Source organism: Microcaecilia unicolor, chromosome 1, assembly GCF_901765095.1.
Source record: "Microcaecilia unicolor chromosome 1, aMicUni1.1, whole genome shotgun sequence".
In the NCBI taxonomy this organism is placed as follows: domain Eukaryota; kingdom Metazoa; phylum Chordata; class Amphibia; order Gymnophiona; family Siphonopidae; genus Microcaecilia; species Microcaecilia unicolor.
This window is the reverse complement of record NC_044031.1, coordinates 557,134,509-557,155,499: the sequence shown is the minus strand read 5'-3', so window position 1 is coordinate 557,155,499 and position 20,991 is coordinate 557,134,509. Positions and strand designations below refer to the sequence as shown.

Sequence of the window (20,991 nt, the reverse complement as noted above, 5' to 3'; positions counted from 1 at the left end):
AAAATGCGCCTTTGTAAAAGACCCCCTTAATGCTACATTCTGGAAAATAAAACAAAAATAAGGCAATTAAAGAGGACCTTTTACTATGTTTGTGCAGCGCTGCGTATGCCTTGTAGCGCTATAGAAATGCTAAATAGTAGTAGTAGTACTAACCTGTGGTAAAACACTAACACGTTCTTACTGCAGCAAAATATGGATTACCACGGGGTGTGCTGAGGCGTCTCATGGTAATTTTTGGATGTGCATGCGCTACCCATCCACTAACAAATAAAATTTATTTTTTTAGCACTGAGGAGAGTGGGCATGTTCTGAGCTAACTGGTTAGTGCAACTACATTGCCGTGCACTAACCAATTAGTATAAGCTTAATATGTGAGCCATTATCGCCTACATAATGGGTGGCAGTAGGGGCTCATGCACTAATGGCAATGTGTTAATAGGAAAGTTAGCGCATAGCCATTAATACAGAAAAAAACTGGCCATTTTACACTGCAGTAAAAACGGCCATCGTGCATAGAAATGACCCACATAGAGATGAACTAAGATCATACCGCAGTTTGGTAAAAAGGCCCAAAAACTAAAAAATATTTTTAGATTTTTACAATTCTGTTTTTATGCAATTTGAACAAATATAAATACAAGCTAACATTTGAACTGGAAAAATAGAGCACATAGGAAAAATTAAACAGTATTAATGAGCTCTAATATTAAAGACCACAAATGTTTGAGAGAAGCACTGCATTAAGGAGAAAAAAGCAGACATTTTTCACAATAAGTGAAAATATAATATAAGGCAAACAAGGTGTTCAGTAAGCATGAAACTTTAAGGGGTCCTTTTACTAAGGCACGGTAGGCCTAACGTGGGCGTACCATGCAGTAAAGGGGCACTACCCGTGTTAAAAATATATTTCATTTTTTGCTGGGGGGGGGGGGGCAGAGAGTAGGCATGCTTATGCTAATTGGGTAGCGCAGGCACATTACTGTGTTCTACCTGATTAGCACAGAAGTAGTGTGGGAGCCCATACCACCACCTAGGGCTCCCGTGGTAATGGCCACTTACTAATGGGGAAATTAGCACTTGGACATTAAAAAAAAAAAACAAAAACAAAAAACAACAACCGCCGCCATTTTTCAGCCACATTAGAAAGTGGTCGGAGTGTGTGGCAAACCCAGGGCTCCTTTTACTAAGCGGTGGTAAGCCCAAAGCAGGTTTACCACTCGCTATAATGGAAGTACCATCGGGCTACCGAAGCAGCCCAGCAGTACTTCCCACCCCTACCGTGCCGTCATTTCCGGCGATCCAAAAATTTATTTTTGTAGCGTCGGACTGTACCCGGCGGTAAATTGGTGACGGTAAGGGCTCCCCCACCCCCCAAAAAAATGGCCTTGCAGCAAGTGCTTTAATTGCCACCCAGCCATTTCCTGCAGGAAAGCGAGAGCTTCCCTTTTACCAGCTGCAGTAAATGGGGGTCTCGGCATGCATGTAAAACACGTACCGACGCCAGCCCCCTTTTGCCGTAGCTTGGTAAAAGGGGCTCCCCACACACTAATCGCAGTGCTGGCCATTTTCTAGTGTGCCTTAGTAAAAGAACCCCTGTTTCTGAATTTAAACAGAGCAATTAAAATTAATTAATCAGCCTATACAATCAGCGGTCTCCCCATTGTTGGTGGTATATCATCTTAGAAATAGTGTTAATTGTGATGGCTCAAAAAAAACCCATATTCAATATTTTTATATCATAAAATACAACAACAGGGAAATCTTAATAAGAAACCAGCTGAAATCTAAAAACAATTTTAATCTCATTTTTATTAGATTTCAACCCACAAATACATGTGCAAATCATCAAGAATGCAACAATATAGGAAAAAGAAATAACCCTGACCCAACCACCCCATAACCAGGACATATCGAGTACCCATTACAGACATCCCTATAACCCCTCTCTAACCCCAAGATGGCTCCCCAGAAAAAAACTTGCAATTCTCATATGCAGGATATCAAAAAGCAGACGACAATGTAAGCTAGAAAGGCTCCCAAATCATCTAGAACTTCCTTCTGGCAGGACTGTCTAAAGAACAGACTCCCTGCCATTTACAAGCTGTATATGAAAAAGAAGACGTGATCTCCAACTCTGTAGGTCTGGGCTCACAGCATTCCGCCATAACAAAACTATTGCTTTAAGTCCAAAAAGTATGGCTTTGCGGAGGAATCCTTTGAAGCCCGATGGGACGGGATCTGTGCAAGTGTAAACACCAAAAAGTATCAGAGAGTCCCATACAGCTGTACAATCCCAATACAATCTCACTGTGGTAAGAATCAGTCTCCAAAACTGTGTGATTACAGGGCAGCTCCAAAACACATGTCCCGATGATGCCACCACCTGAGCACATTTAGGCCATGCATTACCAGCAGCAAGAGTGGCCCAGAATGCATGATGTAGAGAAACATGCAATCTCAAGGCAAATTTGTAGAGAATCTCCCTCAAAAGTATAGACTCTGGCATTTTATGTATTCCCTGAACAAAGGACTGAAACTGCTCTGTCGAGAGCCGGCAACTGAGGTCTTCAGACCAATGAGACGCTAGCTGGCATAGTCCAAGCCCAGGGTAGTGTCTTTCAAAGATTGGTGATGAAAGGATAAATGTACTCATTATTGTGACCCTAGTGTAAACGCTTCAGACAAGGTCTCTTGTACATCTTTGGTGAGTTCTTTCCACTGAAGTGATGACACATAGTGCTGACATTGTAAATAGGCAACATAGAGGGGCATAATCGAAAGGGACGCCCAAGTTTTCCTGAGGACATCCTCGCAGGATGTCCTGGCAAAGGGGCGGGGAAACCCCTTATTATCGAAACAAGATGGGCGTCCATCTTTTGTTTCGATAATACGGTCGGGGACGCCCAAATCTTGACATTTAGGTCGTCCTTAGAGATGGTCGTCCTTAGACTTGGTTGTTTCTGATTTTTGGTGATAATGGAAGCTAAAGACGCCCATCTCAGAAATGACCAAATGCAAGCCCTTTGGTCGTGGGAGGAGCCAGCATTCATAGTGCACTGGTCCCCCTGACATGCCAGGACACCAATCGGGCACCCTAGGTGGCATTGCAGTGGACTAACTGATGCACTAACGGAACGGACAAAGCCCTTCCCTCACCGATCCCTTAGCGATTCGGAAAGGAACGGGCATGCATGAAGGAAATCACATGCAAATGAGCTGCTCATTTGCACACGATTTCCTTCCTAAGGAGGGGAAGCCAGTGCAGAGCAGCCAAGTATTATGCATGGCTGCTCTGCACATGCCAAAGATGGCTTCATACATGCAGACAAGCTGCGTGTATAATAGCCGTCTACAACCTTAAATAAATTGCCATCTACAACCTTAGAAAAATACAAGTCCAGGTGAAAACGTCCAAGTGCTCGTCAGGGACATCTTTTTTTTTTTTTTTTTAAGAGTATGGGTGAAGGACGTCCTTCGTTATGCCTCCGTCCCTGCAACAGCAGTTGAGGACATCCTTCGCTATGCCTCTGTCCCTGCGATGGCAGTTGAGGACATCCAAAATGTGGATGGTTCTGTGAGAAGGATGTCCATGCCTGGATGATTCTGTAAGAAGGACGTCCATGCCTGCTATGCGTCCGACACCCCCTTTATTTATTTGGATTTTGGATCACAAGTAGCAGCAGTGGGATTTGAACTGGCCACCTCTGGATTGCAAGACCAGTGCTCTAACCACTAGGCCACTCCTCCATTCCACTCCACTCCCTTGAAATTTGGCTGTCCCTGTGTGTGTGTGTGTGTGGGGGGAGGGCAGTTCAGGACGTCCAAAATGTTTGAAAGAAGGACGTCCACACCTTTGCTATGTCTCTGCTGACACACACATACCTCCCCTCCCAGGGACCTTCATACTGCTGCGATGGACCTGAGTATGACATTTCAGGCAGGCAAAAAAAGTTTTTAAAGTTGTTTTTTTCAGGGTGGGAGGGGGTTAGTCACCACTGAGGGAGTCAGGAGAGGTCATCCCCGATTCCCTCTGGTGGTCATCTGGTCAGTTCGCACACCTTTTTGAGGCTTGGTCATAAGAAAAAAATGGACCAAGTAAAGTTGCCCAAGTGCTCAACAGGGACACCCTTCTTTTTTCCATTATCGCTCGAGGATGCCCATCTGTTAGGCACGCCCAAGTCCCGCCTTCGCTATGCCTCCGACACGCCCCCAGGACCTTTGGTCGTCCCCGCGATGGGAAGCAGTTGGGGACGCCCAAAATCGACTTTCGATTATGCCGATTTGGGAGACCCTGAGAGAAGGACGCCCATCTCCCGATTTGTGTTGAAAGATGGGCGCCCTTCTCTTTTGAAAATTAAGCCTGATAATGGACCACTGGTAACAAACTCCTTTTGCAGAGTAGCAAAGGGTTTTATCCTAGACACTGCAGATCCTGACATTTCCATTTTGTAAAGCCACTCAAGCCATGCCCAGGTGGAAAAGCATGGTTGTTACAGAGAGAAAGATAAGGAGGCACCAAATAAGTGAAATGGTGCCTCCTATAGACCCAGCGCCAGACCACTCTAGAGGACTTAAATAAGTGATTCTGCTGAAGAGTTCGGGGAGGTAATTTAGTGGAAGTATGAAGAATGTGACTAAAATGTATCCCAGGAAGGAATCCACTTTCTAAAGAAGGGAAAAATGTTCAGTGTTGCAAAACCATTCGTTAATGTAGCGCATGCCACTGGCCACCGTCATATATCGAATATTCAACAGTCCCAAGCCTCCATGGGACTTAGGCATGTGAATTAGGGTCAGCAGCAATTGGGGCTTCTTACCCACCCATAAGTATGATTGTAAAAGCTTAGTAAGCTTCCTTTGTTCCCAGCCTTGCATGAATAAGAGCAACATCTGAAAGGTATTTATTTATTTATTTGTTGCATTTGTATCCCACATTTTCCCACCAATTTGCAGGCTCAATGTGACTTACATTATGACATAATGGCGATCGCCATTTCCGGATTAAGAAATACAAAGTGGTATTGCATTAAGGTGCATAAATGGTAGAGTAGAATACAAAGAGGGGCATAATCGAACACGAACGCCCATCTCCATGGGCGTCTATGTCCGAAAACGGCTATGTGAAGAGGCGGGACAGACCATATTATCGAAAAAGATGGGTGTCCATCTTTCGTTTCGAAAATACAGTTTGGCGGACCAAATGCCATGGATTTGGTCCTGAGAGGGGCGTTTTGTTTTTTTTTTAGCGATAATGGAAACTAAAAATGCCCAGCTCAGAAACGTCCTAATCCAACCCATTTGGTCGTGGGAGGGACAAATGTACAATACTACCATAGCTCTTAGGGGTGAAGGGGGGAACTACATGTGGGTACAGTGGGTTTTAGAGGCCTCCCATTTACCACAAGTGGTACGGGTGGTGGGGGATGGGCCTGGGTCTGCCTGCCTGAAGTGCACTGCAGTACCCACTAAAAGTGCTCCAGGGACAGGAATTGTTGCTGCTGTATAACCTTGGCACAGCAGTTCACACCTGAAGACTAATCTCGCTGAAAACGTCCTTTATTTGAATAAGCACGTTTACTCACAGTTAACTGCAGATCAGAGGTTGTGCCCCACTGGCAACGAGTCTCCCTGGTACTGAGATTAGCAGTAGGTCCAAGCTGGCAGAATGGTGTACAATGCCCTCTTTCAACAACATTCAAGGTAAGAACTAAGTGCTGTAACGTGGCTAACACATGAAAGGGATCTAAAACCGTCTTACACAAATGGCCACTACCTCACGGACTACCGGAAACAAAACAGGGCACACTCTGACCCAGTAAGCAGAGGGAAAAGCACCATGGGAGTACAGCCTACCAACTACCAACATCGTGAGAATTTAACACAGGCTAGTGGAAAAGGAGCCCAATACCCTACACCCACCACAATGCATTGCTGATGTGACTCTGCAGTGCCCTTAACAGAAAAGGTGTCACACTCATCCGAGACCCACATCAGAACCAGGGAAAGGCTGTCAGAGGATAGAACACATTCTGCTGTCATGGAGGTGGGTACAGCATTTGAGGCTGGCATACAGGCTGGGGAAAAAGTTTGTAAAGTGGGTTTTTTTTGGTGGGAGGGGGTTAGTGACCACTGGGGGAGTCAGGGGAGGTGATCCCCGATTCCCTCCGGTGGTCATCTGGTCAGTTGGGGCACTTTTTTGGGACTTGGACCTGAAAAAAAAGGGTCCAAATAAAGCGGACCAAATTCTCGTCAAAAACGCCCTTCTTGTTTCGATTATCAGCTAAAGACGCCCATCTCTCCTTGGCCGATAACCACGCCCCAGTCCCGCCTTCGCCACACCTCCGACACGCCCCCGTGATCTTTGTTCGTCTCCGTGACGGACTGCAGTTGAGGACGCCAAAAATCGGGTTTCGATTATACCGATTTGGGTGCCCACGGGAAACGGACGCCCATCTCCCGATTTGGGTCGAAATATGGGTGTCTTTCTCTTTCGAAAATAAGCTGGAAAGTAGTATTACATTGAAGTTCCTAAATGATAAAGTAAATCAGAGGGTAAGTTAGACAATCAACTATAGAAAGTTCATTTCCGGTATGAGAAATGAAGTGGTAGTTTGTAATGTGTAACTTTCATTAGTGACAACGTAGGTTATCAGTCTGTTGTAGATGGTATAAAGCTACTGGAGCACAAGAAGCATACTAAATAAATGAATACAGCCCCAAAGGGACAACGGGTAAGTTTTCCAAGCATGTATTTTATGTCTAGTATCTTCTAGTAAGGGGACTATATTGAGAGAATAAAGAGTAGTAAGGTATATAGGTATAGAGACCCCTAAATATCTCAGCGCAATATCTTTCCATGCCAGGGGGAAATTACTCCTCCACTGTTGCCGCACCTCAGGAATTACAGGCAATGTTTTTGACTTAGAATAGTTACGAGAGAACCCGGAAAAGCTACCAAAATGGGCCAAAAGAGACAGCAAGCGTGATAAGGATTCCTGCGGAGACGTCAAAGACTACTATAAGACCATCTACGTAGGCTAATGCTTTGATCAGATGTCCATTTATAGTGATACCTGGAATGTCCGAAGAAGCATTGGGTACCCGTAACAGAGGCTCCAAGGATAAGACAAATAAAAGTGGGGAAAGAGGACATCCCTGGCGAGTCCTGCACCCAACAGAAAAGGTAGAAGTTTGGTTTCTGTTCACAAGTAGCTGTGCCTGTGAGTAGTAGTAGTAGTAGTAGTCTGAATAAAGTGCCTGAATGGCCTGATAGAACTAGCCCTGAATCCCTAATCGGTCTAACACCTGAAAAAGATGCTGCCAGTGAACCTGATCAACGGCCTTAGCCACGTCCAGGCTCACCAGCACGGCTAGAATGGTATTCGTCTGACAACAGGGAATTGCTAAAAGCACTCCTTGTGTTCAACACTGATTGCCTTGATTGCACAAAGCCAACCTGAGCAGGACTAACAAGATTAGGCAAAAAGTTAGCCAAACGCATGCTAACAATTTGACATCAACATTGAGCAGTGAAATGGGATGGTAAGATGTTGCTATTTCAGGAGGCTTCCCTGGCTTAGGAGTAGTGTAATTAACGCTACATTTTCATGAATGGGAAAGTTACCCATTTCCACCATTGATTAATGATAAGCTAAAAGAGGTCCAAACAGCTGCTGTAGTAGAAGCTTATAAAATTTTCTGGAAAACTCATCTATACCTGGTGCAGAATAAGATTTTAATTTTTTAATAGCTTGCTGGAGCTCCTTCGCCTGTAGTGGGGCATTTAAAATTTGCCTATCTGAATCCGATAAACAAGGGAGGTCTGCCCTGTTCAAGAAATCCACAAGTATCTGCGGCTCCATGCCAGGGTGCCTCACATACAGAGATTGAAAATGATCACGGAATATAGTAGCAATACGATCAGGCCTGTTTTGCATTTGTCCTGGTGGATCCCAAAGTGCCCCTACTGTACGAGAGCCCCTCCAGGTTTTAACTACATGGGCTAACATCTTCCCAGATTCATTACCAAATGTATGGAATTTGTATTTGTGGTAAATCAAACTCCTTTGGGTTTGCTCATGAATAAGCAAAAGATATGTGTCTTTAGTCTGCTGAGAGGGAGCTTGTAAGTAAATCCACTTAGCCTTTTGGAGCTGAGCCTCCAGGTTCCGTATGTTCACTGCCACCTTTTTTCGGTGAGCAGCTGTAAATGCTATAATTTCTCCGCGTATAACTGCCTTGGCTGTGCACCAGAAAAGCTGGGGCTAATCCACATGTAGAATGTTGTGGGAGAGGAAATCAACCCATCAGGACAATAAATGCGCCTTAGTCTTCATTATGTATTAAGTAATATGGAAATTTCTACCCTGAGGCAGTATGAAAACATGAAGGCATTTCAAGATCTACCCATACTGTTGAGTGATGAAAAATCAATTCAGGGCCAATCATAGCCTCAGTTATAGAGGGGAACAGAGTAGAAGAGACAAACATATAATCCAGATGCGAGAAAATGTTCTGAGCCCTGGAACGATGTGTGTAATCTGATTCGGTGGGTTGAAACATGTGCCAGGCATCCACTAACTCAAGAAAAGCACACAAAGATGAAAGAACTTTATGAACTGGGCGGAAAGAGGCCTGTTGTCATGCGAGTGTGATGCTATCCCTTGCTGAATCAGCTAGTAGATTCATGTCCCTGATAAGGTAAAAGCTGGGTCAACAAGGTTGGATAGAAGTGTTTAGCAATGGGAGTTGGGCCATACAGTGTTAGTAGATATACCTCTCGCCCCTGCAACCAGAGTTTCAGTAATAGGACCCTAGCCTGAGTATCTTTCAACAGAACCTCCGATGTGCAAGCAAAAGATTTGTGTATCAAAACTGCTTCTCCTCCCCTCTTACTGTTAGAGGATGAAAAGTAAACTGCCCCCACCCAAGCCCTTTTCAACTTCAAGTGTTCTTGATCTGTTAGGCGAGTTTCCTGTATGTAGATGATGCCCGCTCTATGCTGTCGAAGCATAGCAAGGACTTAAGTACAATTCACTGGGAAGGTAATACCTCCAACCTTCCACGTCGCTATCCTGCAGCCCGAAACGGACCGCCACACCGGAACTGATGTAAGAACATGTCTAGATCCCAATGAAAATGTAGAGCCAGGGTAACCAGCCCTCAGCCCAGCTCCATAAAAACAAGTGTATTAAGCCCTCCCACCAAACAAAGAAAATGAGGAGCCATCTTACCAAACCATTAACAAATGTATTAACAGATCCCACCCACAACTCAATTACCCCTTGCCCAACAAGATTAAAGCCCTCTCAACTCCTCAGCCACCCTCCCAAAACCACCCAAATCTCCACCTACCTGGCCCACAAAAACTGCCACCTTGGTAAATGTGGCACGAGTGAAATTACATTTGATGCAAGGGCTCCACATTCCACCCCCCCAAAGACATTATACATGCAAACACACCTGGAGCTACATCTAGAAAGATATTAATATAAAGGTTCAGTATCCCAACGTCTAGAGCCAGAAATTAAACAAAGGAGAGCCAGAGTGTTCAGCCTTGTCTCGAATCTTGCAAAACTGGCAAAGTATTAAGGCATTCCTGCGCTGCACTGGGGCCAAAGGTGCGCTACTGTCCATTAATGTAAATTTTGAGAAGTGCTGGATAAAGGAGCATAAACCTCAGGCCTTTACTATGACATGTGGAACAAAGAGGTGTGAACTGGAACCTTCTCTCCTGAAGAACCAGAGAGTAATCGTGAAAAATGAAAACAGGCATTCCTTCGTAAGTTTAGTGAATTTCTCTTCTGCTTAAAACACCTCAAGATTTCCACTTTATGTAAGTAATTGTGTACCTTAATAATCACAACCCGAGGTCTTTGCCTGCCTTCTTGCAATCGTCCCAAACGATGTGATCTTTCCACGCAGAATGGGCCCGCTCTATCCATCAAGGCGATCTCCTTAGAGAACCAGAGTTCCAGCAGCAGACCCAAGTTCCGCTCCGGGATGGACTCTGAGAGGCCAACAATGCGGAGATTGCTCCTGTGGGAGCAATTCTCGAGCTTGTCCAGCTGCTCCGCATGTGCGCGCACTTGTTTCTCCAGCTTATCAAGGGTGAAGGCAGTCGTGTTGCCATCTTCGATAGTAGCAACGCGTTCTTCTAAATCTCCCGTGCGTCTGGTGGTATCTGCTAATAAGGACTCCATGTGCAATAGTTCGGAAAGCTTTCTCAATTGGGGATCTAAAAGCCTTAATTACTGCCACTGTGAGCTGTGTCAGCTGGTGATCTGTACCCAGTTACTGTCTTTTTTAAAATTGTTTTTCCCTGCCATCTTGCTCCCCACGCCTTGAAATAAATCTGTTCGTATAATTTCCAATGAAGAATAGGAGAGACCAAGAAAAGCAGGATACTATTTAAGTGATAATGTCAGGTCGGTAGAGCGCGGGGCCCCCGGGGGACTGCTGCATGTCTGTCCCCTTCAGCGCATCACGTGATACTCCACTCTAAAACCATTAAAAAAATGTATATAACAAGTGTATTGATTTCCAGTAACATTAGGTAATAACTTTTGCAGTTCCTGCAATTCTGCTTCCTACCTATTTACTTTTTAACTTCCTGCAATTACCTATAATTACTACTAGAAATGCCAGCTTGTCGTCTGTGCAAAGCTGGCTCCTAAATAACATTTATTTGCCTTTCCTGGAAAATGACTACAAACTGCAAGCTCTTCCAACTGTGACAGGTTTTCAGACAGTAATTGAAAGAACAGCTTGAGTTTCTTAACTAGAAATTGAGGTTCAGCCAGCAATCTGCTTATTGAGATTTCAGCCCTTAAATATTTGTATGAAGTAAAGTCATAGAAAATTATGTTTTAATTTTTCAAAACATTTTGGATTCAGTTGCTAACCAGCAAGGAAATTATGTCTTGTTATAAACTGAAGAATATTTTTCTTTTTATTATATGCTTAACTAAGGGGGTCTTTTACTAAGGTGTGAGAACGTTTCTAGCTCCTGCTAAAAATCAGCTGGCGCTAAACGCTGAGATGCCCATTATATTCCTATGGGGTGTCTTAGCATTTAGAACGAGCTAAAAATGCTAGCGCACCTTAGTTAAAAAAACTCTAATTGTTAAATATTGAAAATAAAAGGACAATATTATTGCACAATAAAACTAAAAGCACAAATATTAGTGGAAAAACCTGCAATGGAGTAAGTTGCATTGCAGTGTATATTTAAAATAGACTAGGGCAAAACGTAATAATATTTCAAGAAAATCAGGTGGGGGGAGATATCTCTCATTTTAACAGCAATTAAGAAATGAAAAGGTGGGAAAGAATAATTCTGAATATGAAATAATTAGCAAATGACTTAATTTTCTACCAATATTTCAAAGCAAGTCATGTAAATAATTCTCTAGCATAGTATGCAAAAGTGTAAAACAGAGCAATACGCTCTCTTTCACACCTAAATTTATTACTGTGATATATACATAATAAAACTAACAAAACCCTTCAATTAGTCCAATCTAAAGTAATAATCAAACCATATCACTATTACTAGTGGTCGATTTTAAAAAGTAGTCTAACTGGTGCATTTTAGCAAACTATTCCCCCCCCCCCCTTCTTTTACAAAGGTGTGGTAATGCCAACACAGCTCATTCAGTGGGCCTTTCACAAAGATAAACTAGCATTTTTAGCACGTGTTAAAAATAAGCATGTACTAAACACTAGACACACCCATATATTCCTACAGGTGTCGCTAGTGTTTAGTGCGCTATAAATGCTACCATGCCTATGTAAAAGATCCCTTCACTTAGAATGGGCTGTGCGGGCATTACTGCACGGCTTTGTAAAAGGGAAGGTATATTAACATTAAATGAAAATCAGAATACAGAACTGTGATCTTTTATAACGAAGATCTAAATGGTGGCATGAAAATCCTCCTTTCCCCCAAACAAAGCAATTTCTGCTCAGTAGCGGATGTGGCAGCTCAATTTGGATATAGTACATCCTTCTACAAAAATCTATTGGATAGGAAAACTGTATTTCACAGTATATGAGCAAACCAGAATTTGAACTTTAAGAGTGCTGTGTTTTTATTTGCAGCTGTAATACTAGTATCAGATTTCATCAAGGAATAACTAACTGCAGGGTTACTTGTCTTGCACACTGTGAGTTCTAATACTGAAACAGGCATTCTCTACAAGGGTCTTCACCTTAATCTGATTAATGCCTAACCTTATAGATACACCAGCTTTACTGGCAGATTTTTGTCCAGCTTCTAAGTCACCCCTTTTTGAAGGACTAGAAAAATAATACACTTCCTGCTGCACTATACAAAAGCATCAGAGATGAACATTTCCAGAAGAGAAAAAAATCAAAGACCTCCCAGAAAGAAGGAGAAAGAAGAAAAGAAAAAAAAAAAATCACTGTTACAGCACCAGAATATACTGTCCTCCCACAAGGCAAGAAATGTACTTGACCAGAGACAATACAAAACCAGCAGCAGAACCTGGATTATCAATTGTCTTTGTTATTGCCCTCTCACTATCCTATCATTTCTTTGTTCCTGCTCTTACTATTCCATTTTTACTTCAATCATGTTATGTATTTCTTCAGGCAGAACCGGTAAAACCTTACTACAAATAACGTGATCTCCATCGGACTAAGCCCAAGATCATTTTTGCCCTTGACCTTAACGAAGACTCCCACTCGTTACATATCAGCGGAGCACTGGGTCAGCGCGGAACAGCTTCGCTCACCTTCATCGTCTTCCAAGGAGTTCATGCAGGGGAAGTAGCCGGCGAGCGCCTCGAAGGAGGCGGAGAGGCTGCTGCGGCTCTGGGAGCGCTGCATGCGGAGCCCCGCGCTGTCCTGCCGGTGCTGTCTGCCCATTTTAGACGAGCCGCCTGCAACGCGGTACAGGATACGAGGCGTCTTGGCGGTTCGCGGGCTCAGCTACCAGGCGATTTGGTCCGGGGAATCCTTCCCTCCACGCGCGTTCTGGGCACTTGTTGCGAATGGAGCCGATTCTGCTTCAAGCCGCAGGGAGGGGCCCTAACAAAGCGGCTGCTCCGTGTCCTGGCGATCGAGGCTGGGAGAAGAGGTCGCTGCATCCACTCCACCAGCACTGAGTGGGGAATGGGCGCTCCTCCTGCTTTCCGCCTCTCTCCAGAGCTAAGGTGGGCAGGACACTGCTGTCTGTTAGCCAAGCAGCCATTCAGCCCTTTAGTGCTCCACTTCCCCTCAGCACCAATGATCATTCAGCAGATAATAATGAGCTGCCTTCTGCTAGCTCCTGCTGTTCTTTCTGCCTCTGTCATTTTATGAATAAGATACCATTAACAACTAGTGCACCCTACATTACTATCAGGGCGGTGTTCCCTTTCCTCATCCAGGTTGTCATCCTGGTCTGGTAATGACTATGTTTAACTCCCAAATCACATATTTTGCAGATTTGACTTTTCTCCTTCACATACACATTACAGAATTGCTGGCTTGTCCTTTGTGCAAATCTGGCTCATAAATAACATTTAATTGCCTTTTCTGGAAATTAACTTCAAGCTGCAAGGGCTCAGTATGTGTATAAAATTTGTATAAAAAACACCAAAAAGGTGCTTACAATTGCTGCTGAAATCTGCATACTCTACAGTAGTCAGTGAACAATCTACATAAGGCAGTCCCTTAAGAAATGGATCAGTATATTAAAACAAGAACAGGAAGAAAAGCGAATGCTACATACCTGTAGAAGGTATTCTCCGAGGACAGCAGGCTGATTGTTCTCACTGATGGGTGACGTCCACGGCAGCCCCTCCAATCGGAAACTTCACTAGCAAAGTCCTTTGCTAGCCCTCGCGCGCCCGCGCGCACCGCGCATGCGCGGCCGTCTTCCCGCCCGAAACCGGCTCGAGCCGGCCAGTCCAGTATGTAGCAAGACAATACACTTCAAGGGAAGACACAACTCCAAAGGGGAGGCGGGCGGGTTTGTGAGAACAATCAGCCTGCTGTCCTCGGAGAATACCTTCTACAGGTATGTAGCATTCGCTTTCTCCGAGGACAAGCAGGCTGCTTGTTCTCACTGATGGGGTATCCCTAGCCCCCAGGCTCACTCAAAACAACAACATTGGTCAATTGGGCCTCGCAACGGCGAGGACATAACTGAGATTGACCTAAAAAATTTACCAACTAACTGAGAGTGTAGCCTGGAACAGAACAAACAGGGCCCTCGGGGGGTGGAGTTGGATCCTAAAGCCCAAACAGGTTCTGAAGAACTGACTGCCCGAACCGACTGTCACGTCGGGTATCCTGCTGCAGGCAGTAATGAGATGTGAATGTGTGGACAGATGACCACGTCGCAGCTTTGCAAATTTCCTCCATGGTGGCTGACTTCAAGTGGGCTACCGACGCTGCCATGGCTCTAACATTATGAGCCGTGACATGACCCTCAAGAGCCAGCCCAGCCTGGGCGTAAGTGAAGGAAATGCAATCTGCTAGCCAATTGGATATGGTGCGTTTCCCTACAGCCACTCCCCTCTTGTTGGGATCAAAAGAAACAAACAATTGGGCGGACTGTCTGTGGGGCTGTGTCCGCTCCAGATAGAAGGCCAATGCTCTCTTGCAGTCCAATGTGTGCAGCTGACGTTCAGCAGGGCAGGAATGAGGACGGGGAAAGAATGTTGGCAAGACAATTGACTGGTTCAGATGGAACTCCGACACAACCTTTGGCAGAAACTTAGGGTGAGTGCGGAGGACTACTCTGTTGTGATGAAATTTGGTGTAAGGGGCCTGGGCTACCAGGGCCTGAAGCTCACTGACTCTACGAGCCGAGGTAACTGCCACCAAGAAAATGACCTTCCAGGTCAAGTACTTCGGATGGCAGGAATTCAGTGGCTCGAAAGGAGGTTTCATCAGCTGGGTGAGAACGACATTGAGATCCCATGACACTGTAGGAGGCTTGACAGGGGGCTTTGACAAAAGCAAACCTCTCATGAAGCGAACAACTAAAGGCTGTCCTGAGATCGGCTTACCTTCCACTTGGTAATGGTATGCACTGATTGCACTAAGGTGAACCCTTACGGAGTTGGTCTTCAGACCAGACTCAGACAAGTGGAGAAGGTATTCAAGCAGGGTCTGTGTAGGACAAGAGCGAGGATCTAGGGCCTTGCTGTCACACCAGACGGCAAACCTCCTCCAATGAAAGAAGTAACTTCTCTTAGTGGAGTCTTTCCTGGAAGCAAGCAAGATGCGGGAGACACCCTCTGGCAGACCCAAAGAGGCAAAGTCTACGCCCTCAACATCCAGGCCGTGAGAGCCAGGGACTGGAGGTTGGGATGCAGAAGAGCCCCTTCGTCCTGCGTGATGAGGGTCGGAAAACACTCCAATCTCCACGGTTCTTCGGAGGATAACTCCAGAAGAAGAGGGAACCAGATCTGACGCGGCCAAAAGGGAGCAATCAGAATCATGGTGCCTCGGTCTTGCTTGAGTTTCAACAAAGTCTTCCCCACCAGAGGAATGGGAGGATAAGCATACAGCAGACCTTCCCCCCAATCCAGGAGGAAGGCATCCGACGCCAGTCTGCCGTGGGCCTGAAGCCTGGAACAGAACTGAGGGACCTTGTGGTTCACTTGAGATGCGAAGAGATCCACCAGGGGGGTGCCCCACGCCTGGAAGATCTGTCGCACCACACGGGAATTGAGCGACCACTCGTGAGGTTGCATAATCCTGCTCAACCTGTCGGCCAGACTGTTGTTTACGCCTGCCAGATATGTGGCTTGGAGCACCATGCCTTGACGGCGAGCCCAGAGCCACATGCTGACGGCTTCCTGACACAGGGGGCGAGATCCGGTGCCCCCCTGCTTGTTGACATAGTACATGGCAACCTGATTGTCTGTCTGAATTTGGATAATTTGGTGGGACAGCCGATCTCTGAAAGCCTTCAGAGCGTTCCAGATCGCTCGCAACTCCAGAAGATTGATCTGTAGATCGCTTTCTTGGAGGGACCACCTTCCTTGGGTGTGAAGCCCATCGACATGAGCTCCCCATCCCAGGAGAGACGCATCCGTGGTCAGCACTTTTTGAGGCTGAGGAATTTGGAAGGGACGTCCCAGAGTCAAATTGGAGCAAATCGTCCACCAATACAGGGATTCGAGAAAACTCGTGGACAGGTGGATCACGTCCTCTAGACCCCCGGCGGCCTGATACCACTGGGAGGCTAGGGTCCATTGAGCAGATCTCATGTGAAGGCGGGCCATGGGAGTCACATGAACTGTGGAAGCCATGTGGCCCAGCAATCTCAACATCTGCCGAGCTGTGATCTGCTGGGACGCTCGCACCCGCGAGACGAGGGACAACAAGTTGTTGGCCCTCGCCTCTGGGAGATAGGCGCGAGCCGTCCGAGAATCCAGCAGGGCTCCGATGAATTCGAGTTTCTGCACTGGGAGAAGATGGGACTTTGGGTAATTTATCACAAACCCCAGTAGCTCCAGGAGGCGAATAGTCATCTGCATGGACTGCAGGGCTCCTGCCTCGGATGTGTTCTTCACCAGCCAATCGTCGAGATATGGGAACACGTGCACCCCCAGCCTGCGAAGCGCCGCTGCTACCACAGCTAGGCACTTTGTGAACACCCTGGGCGCAGAGGCGAGCCCAAAGGGTAGCACACAGTACTGGAAGTGGCGTGCGCCCAGCTGAAATCGCAGATACTGTCTGTGAGCTGGCAGTATCGGGATGTGTGTGTAGGCATCCTTCAAGTCCAGAGAGCATAGCCAATCGTTTTGCTGAATCATGGGGAGAAGGGTGCCCAGGGAAAGCATCCTGAACTTTTCTTTTACGAGATATTTGTTCAGGGCCCGTAGGTCTAGGATGGGACGCATCCCCCCTGTTTTCTTTTCCACAAGGAAGTACCTGGAATAGAACCCCAGCCCTTCTTGCCCGGATGGCACGGGCTCGACCGCATTGGCGCTGAGAAGGGCGGAGAGTTCCTCTGCAAGTACCTGCTTGTGCTGGAAGCTGTAGGACTGAGCTCCCGGTGGACAATTTGGAGGTTGAGAGGCCAAATTGAGGGTGTATCCTTGCCGGACTATTTGGAGAACCCACTGATCGGAGGTTATAAGAGGCCACCTTTGGTGAAAAGCTTTCAACCTCCCTCCGACAGGCAGGTCGCCCGGCACTGACACTTGGATGTCGGCTATGCTCTGCTGGAGCCAGTCAAAAGCTCGCCCCTTGCTTTTGCTGGGGAGCCGCGGGGCCTTGCTGATTCGCACGCTGCTGACGAGAGCGAGCGCGCTGGGGCTTAGCCTGGGCCGCAGGCTGTCGGGAAGGAGGATTGTACCTACGCTTGCCAGAAGTATAGGGAACAGTCTTCCTTCCCCCGAAAAATCGTCTACCTGTAGAGGTAGAAGCTGAAGGCTGCCGGCGGGCGAACTTGTCGAATGCGGTGTCCCGCTGGTGGAGAGACTCTACCACCTGCTCGACTTTTTCGCCAAAAATGTTATCCGCACGGCAAGGCAAGTCCGTAATCCGCTGCTGGACTCTATTCTCCAGGTCGGCGGCACGCAGCCATGAGAGCCTGCGCATCACCACACCTTGAGCAGCGGCCCTGGACGCAACATCAAAAGTGTCATAAACTCCTCTGGCCAGGAATTTTCTGCACGCCTTCAGCTGCCTGACCACCTCCTGAAAAGGCTTGGCTTGCTCAGGGGGAAGAGCATCAACCAAGCCCGCCAACTGCCGCACATTATTCCGCATGTGTATGCTCGTGTAGAGCTGGTAAGACTGGATCTTGGACACGAGCATAGAGGAATGGTAGGCCTTCCTCCCAAAGGAGTCTAAGGTTCTAGCGTCCTTGCCCGGGGGCGCCGAAGCATGTTCCCTAGAACTCTTAGCCTTCTTTAGGGCCAAATCCACAACTCCAGAGTCATGAGGCAACTGAGTGCGCATCAGCTCTGGGTCCCCATGGATCCGGTACTGGGACTCGATCTTCTTGGGAATGTGGGGATTAGTTAATGGTTTGGTCCAGTTCGCAAGCAATGTCTTCTTCAGGACATGGTGCAAGGGAACAGTGGACGCTTCCTTAGGTGGAGAAGGATAGTCCAGGAGCTCAAACATTTCAGCCCTGGGCTCGTCCTCCACAACCACCGGGAAGGGGATGGCCGTAGACATCTCCCGGACAAAGGAGGCAAAAGACAGACTCTCGGGAGGAGAAAGCTGTCTCTCAGGAGAGGGAGTGGGATCAGACGGAAGACCCCCAGACTCCTCGTCAGAGAAATATCTGGGATCTTCCTCTTCCTCCCACGAGGCCTCACCCTCGGTGTCAGACACAAGTTCACGGACCTGTGTCTGCAACCTCGCCCTGCTCGACTCCGTGGAACCCTGTCCACGATGGGGGCGTCGAGAGGTAGACTCCCTCGCCCGCATCGGCGAAGCTCCCTCCGCCGACGTATTCGGGGAGCCTTCCTGGGAGGTGGCCGCGGTCGGTACCGCACGCGGTACCGACGTCGGGGACCTCAACCTGGGCGATGGGCCAGCCGGCGCCACGCTCGACGGTACCGGTGGCGCAAGCACCGCCGGTACCGGAGGGGTAGGGCGCAACAGCTCTCCCAGAATCTCTGGGAGAACGGCCCGGAGGCTCTCGTTTAGAGCGGCTGCAGAGAAAGGCTGAGAGGTCGATGCAGGCGTCGACGTCAGTACCTGTTCCGGGCGTGGAGGCTGTTCCGGGCTGTCCAGAGCGGAGCGCATCGACACCTCCTGAACAGAGGGTGAGCGGTCCTCTCGGTGCCGATGCCTGCTGGGTGCCGAATCCCTCGGCGACCCAGAGCTCTCGGTGCCGACACGGGGAGGAGACCGGTGTCGATGCTTCTTCGATTTCTTCCGAAGCATGTCACCGGAGCTCCCCGGCACCGACGAGGAGGACGTCGAATCCACCCGTCGCTTCCTCGGGGCCGAGACTGAAGAAGGTCGATCTCGGGGGGGCTGTACCGCAGGAGCCCTCAGGGTAGGCGGAGACCCACCCGAGGGCTCACCGCCACCAGCAGGGGAATGGACAGCCCTCACCTGCACTCCACCCGATGCACCACCGTCCGACGACATCAGCAGACGAGGTCCTGGTACCACCGACGTCGATGCAGCTATCCGATGTCTCGGCGCCGATGCAGAGGCCCGATGCCTCGATGCACTCGATGCAGGGGCGGCCGAGGAAGATGGTCTGGACGCTGACGACGTCGATGCACTCGAAGATCCCGGTGCCGATGCCGACGAAGAGCCCGAGAACAACACGTTCCACTGGGCTAGTCTCGCTACCTGAGTCCGCCTTTGAAGCAGGGAACACAGACTGCAGTTCTGAGGGCGGTGCTCGGCCCCCAGACACTGAAGACACGACGAGTGTCGATCAGTGAGCGAGATAACCCGGGCGCACTGGGTGCACTTCTTGAAGCCGCTGGAAGGCTTCGATGTCATGGGCGGAAAAATCACGCCGGCGAAATCAAAAGCCGAAATGGCGAAATTCGAAGCACCAAATTTAGAGGGAGAAAAAATCTCGACCGAGGCCGAAAAAAGGCCTACCCCGACGACGAAAGAAAACTTACCGGGGCAAAAAAGCTGGAAGTACGGGGAGGATTTACACGAAACCCGGCGGGGGGTTTCCGGAGCACTTCCCGACTGGGACAAAGCTTTCCCGAAGGAAAAAAACACGTTCAAACAAATTGGACGCGCGAGGTCGACTTTCCGGGGCTCGACACGGCGAAAACACGACCGTACCGAGTGCGGACAAAAGAAGACTGGCCGGCTCGAGCCGGTTTCGGGCGGGAAGACGGCCGCGCATGCGCGGTGCGCGCGGGCGCGCGAGGGCTAGCAAAGGACTTTGCTAGTGAAGTTTCCGATTGGAGGGGCTGCCGTGGACGTCACCCATCAGTGAGAACAAGCAGCCTGCTTGTCCTCGGAGAATACAGTCATATATAACCAACGACCATTCAACAGAGAAGCCAAGGATATACTACCCCAAAGAGTTAGACTAGTGGCCAAACAGTTAAGATTTTTTCAGACAGGGTGTCTGGGGAATAAAGCCAGGAAGGTTTAAGTTTCATACTAGTGTCTCACAGGGATTTGTCTTTGAGCCAGATTTTTAAACATTTTTATAAGTAATATTGCCAAAGGGCTGTCTGGTAAGATTTGCCTCTTTGCAGAAGATACCAAAATCTGCAATAGGGTACACACACCCCTGATGGTGTGGATAATATGAGGAGGATCTAGTGACACTTGGAGAATGGACTAGAATTGGCAGCTAAGATTCAATGCTAAAAATGAAGGTCATGCATTTGGACTACAAAAACCAGAGGAAGAGTTACAGTACAGTGGGTGAAGTACTTTTACACAGTAACATAGTAGATGACGGCAGACAAAGACCTGTATGGTTCATCCAGTCTGCCCAACAAGATAAACTCATAGCGTAAGGTATGATGTGATACTACATATGTGTATCTGATCTTGATTTGTCCTTGCCATTTTCAGGGCACATAGTGTAAATCTCGGCATTATCCTTGTTCTCCAGCTTCTGAAGTTGTCATCGAAGCCTCACTCCAGCCCATCCAAATCTGTCCAGCCACAATCAGAGCACATATCATAGAAGTCTGCCCAGCACTGGCTTTGCTTCCAAATTACTGGTACTGCCATCTGATCACTGCCAAACTTCTTTTGTTCCATGCCTTCTATACAGAATTCCTTTGTATTTCTCCCATGCATTTTTGAAATCCATTACCATTTTCAAACATGTGGATAAAGGTGAGCCGGTTGATATTGTGTATCTGGATTTTCAGAAGGCATTTGACAAAGTACCTCATGAAAGACTCCAGAGGAAATTGGAGAGTCATGGGATAAGAGGTAGGGTCCTATTGTGGATTAAAAACTGGTTAACAGATAGAAAACAGAGATTAGGGTTAAATGGTCTGTATTCGCAATGGAGAAGGGTAGTTAGTGGGGTTCCCCAGGGGTCTATGCTGGGAT

General features: G+C 47.6%; 1 protein-coding gene across 39 annotated transcripts in view; it reads right to left on the bottom strand.

Annotated features, from left to right (window-relative positions):
- RIMS2 (regulating synaptic membrane exocytosis 2) overlaps nucleotides 1-20,991 on the bottom strand; it is a 1,685,778-nt gene that overhangs the window by 46,986 nt on the left and 1,617,801 nt on the right. For 2 of the 39 annotated variants that reach the window (XM_030217909.1, XM_030217917.1), the window contains exon 1: nucleotides 12,747-12,852. The exons of 36 other annotated variants lie outside the window; for them this stretch is intronic. In XM_030217909.1, the coding sequence (XP_030073769.1) occupies nucleotides 12,747-12,852 (106 nt within the window). Of the gene's footprint in view, nucleotides 1-12,746; nucleotides 12,853-20,991 lie in introns of those variants that run through there. One more of the 39 variants, XM_030217927.1, reaches the window with a different exon arrangement.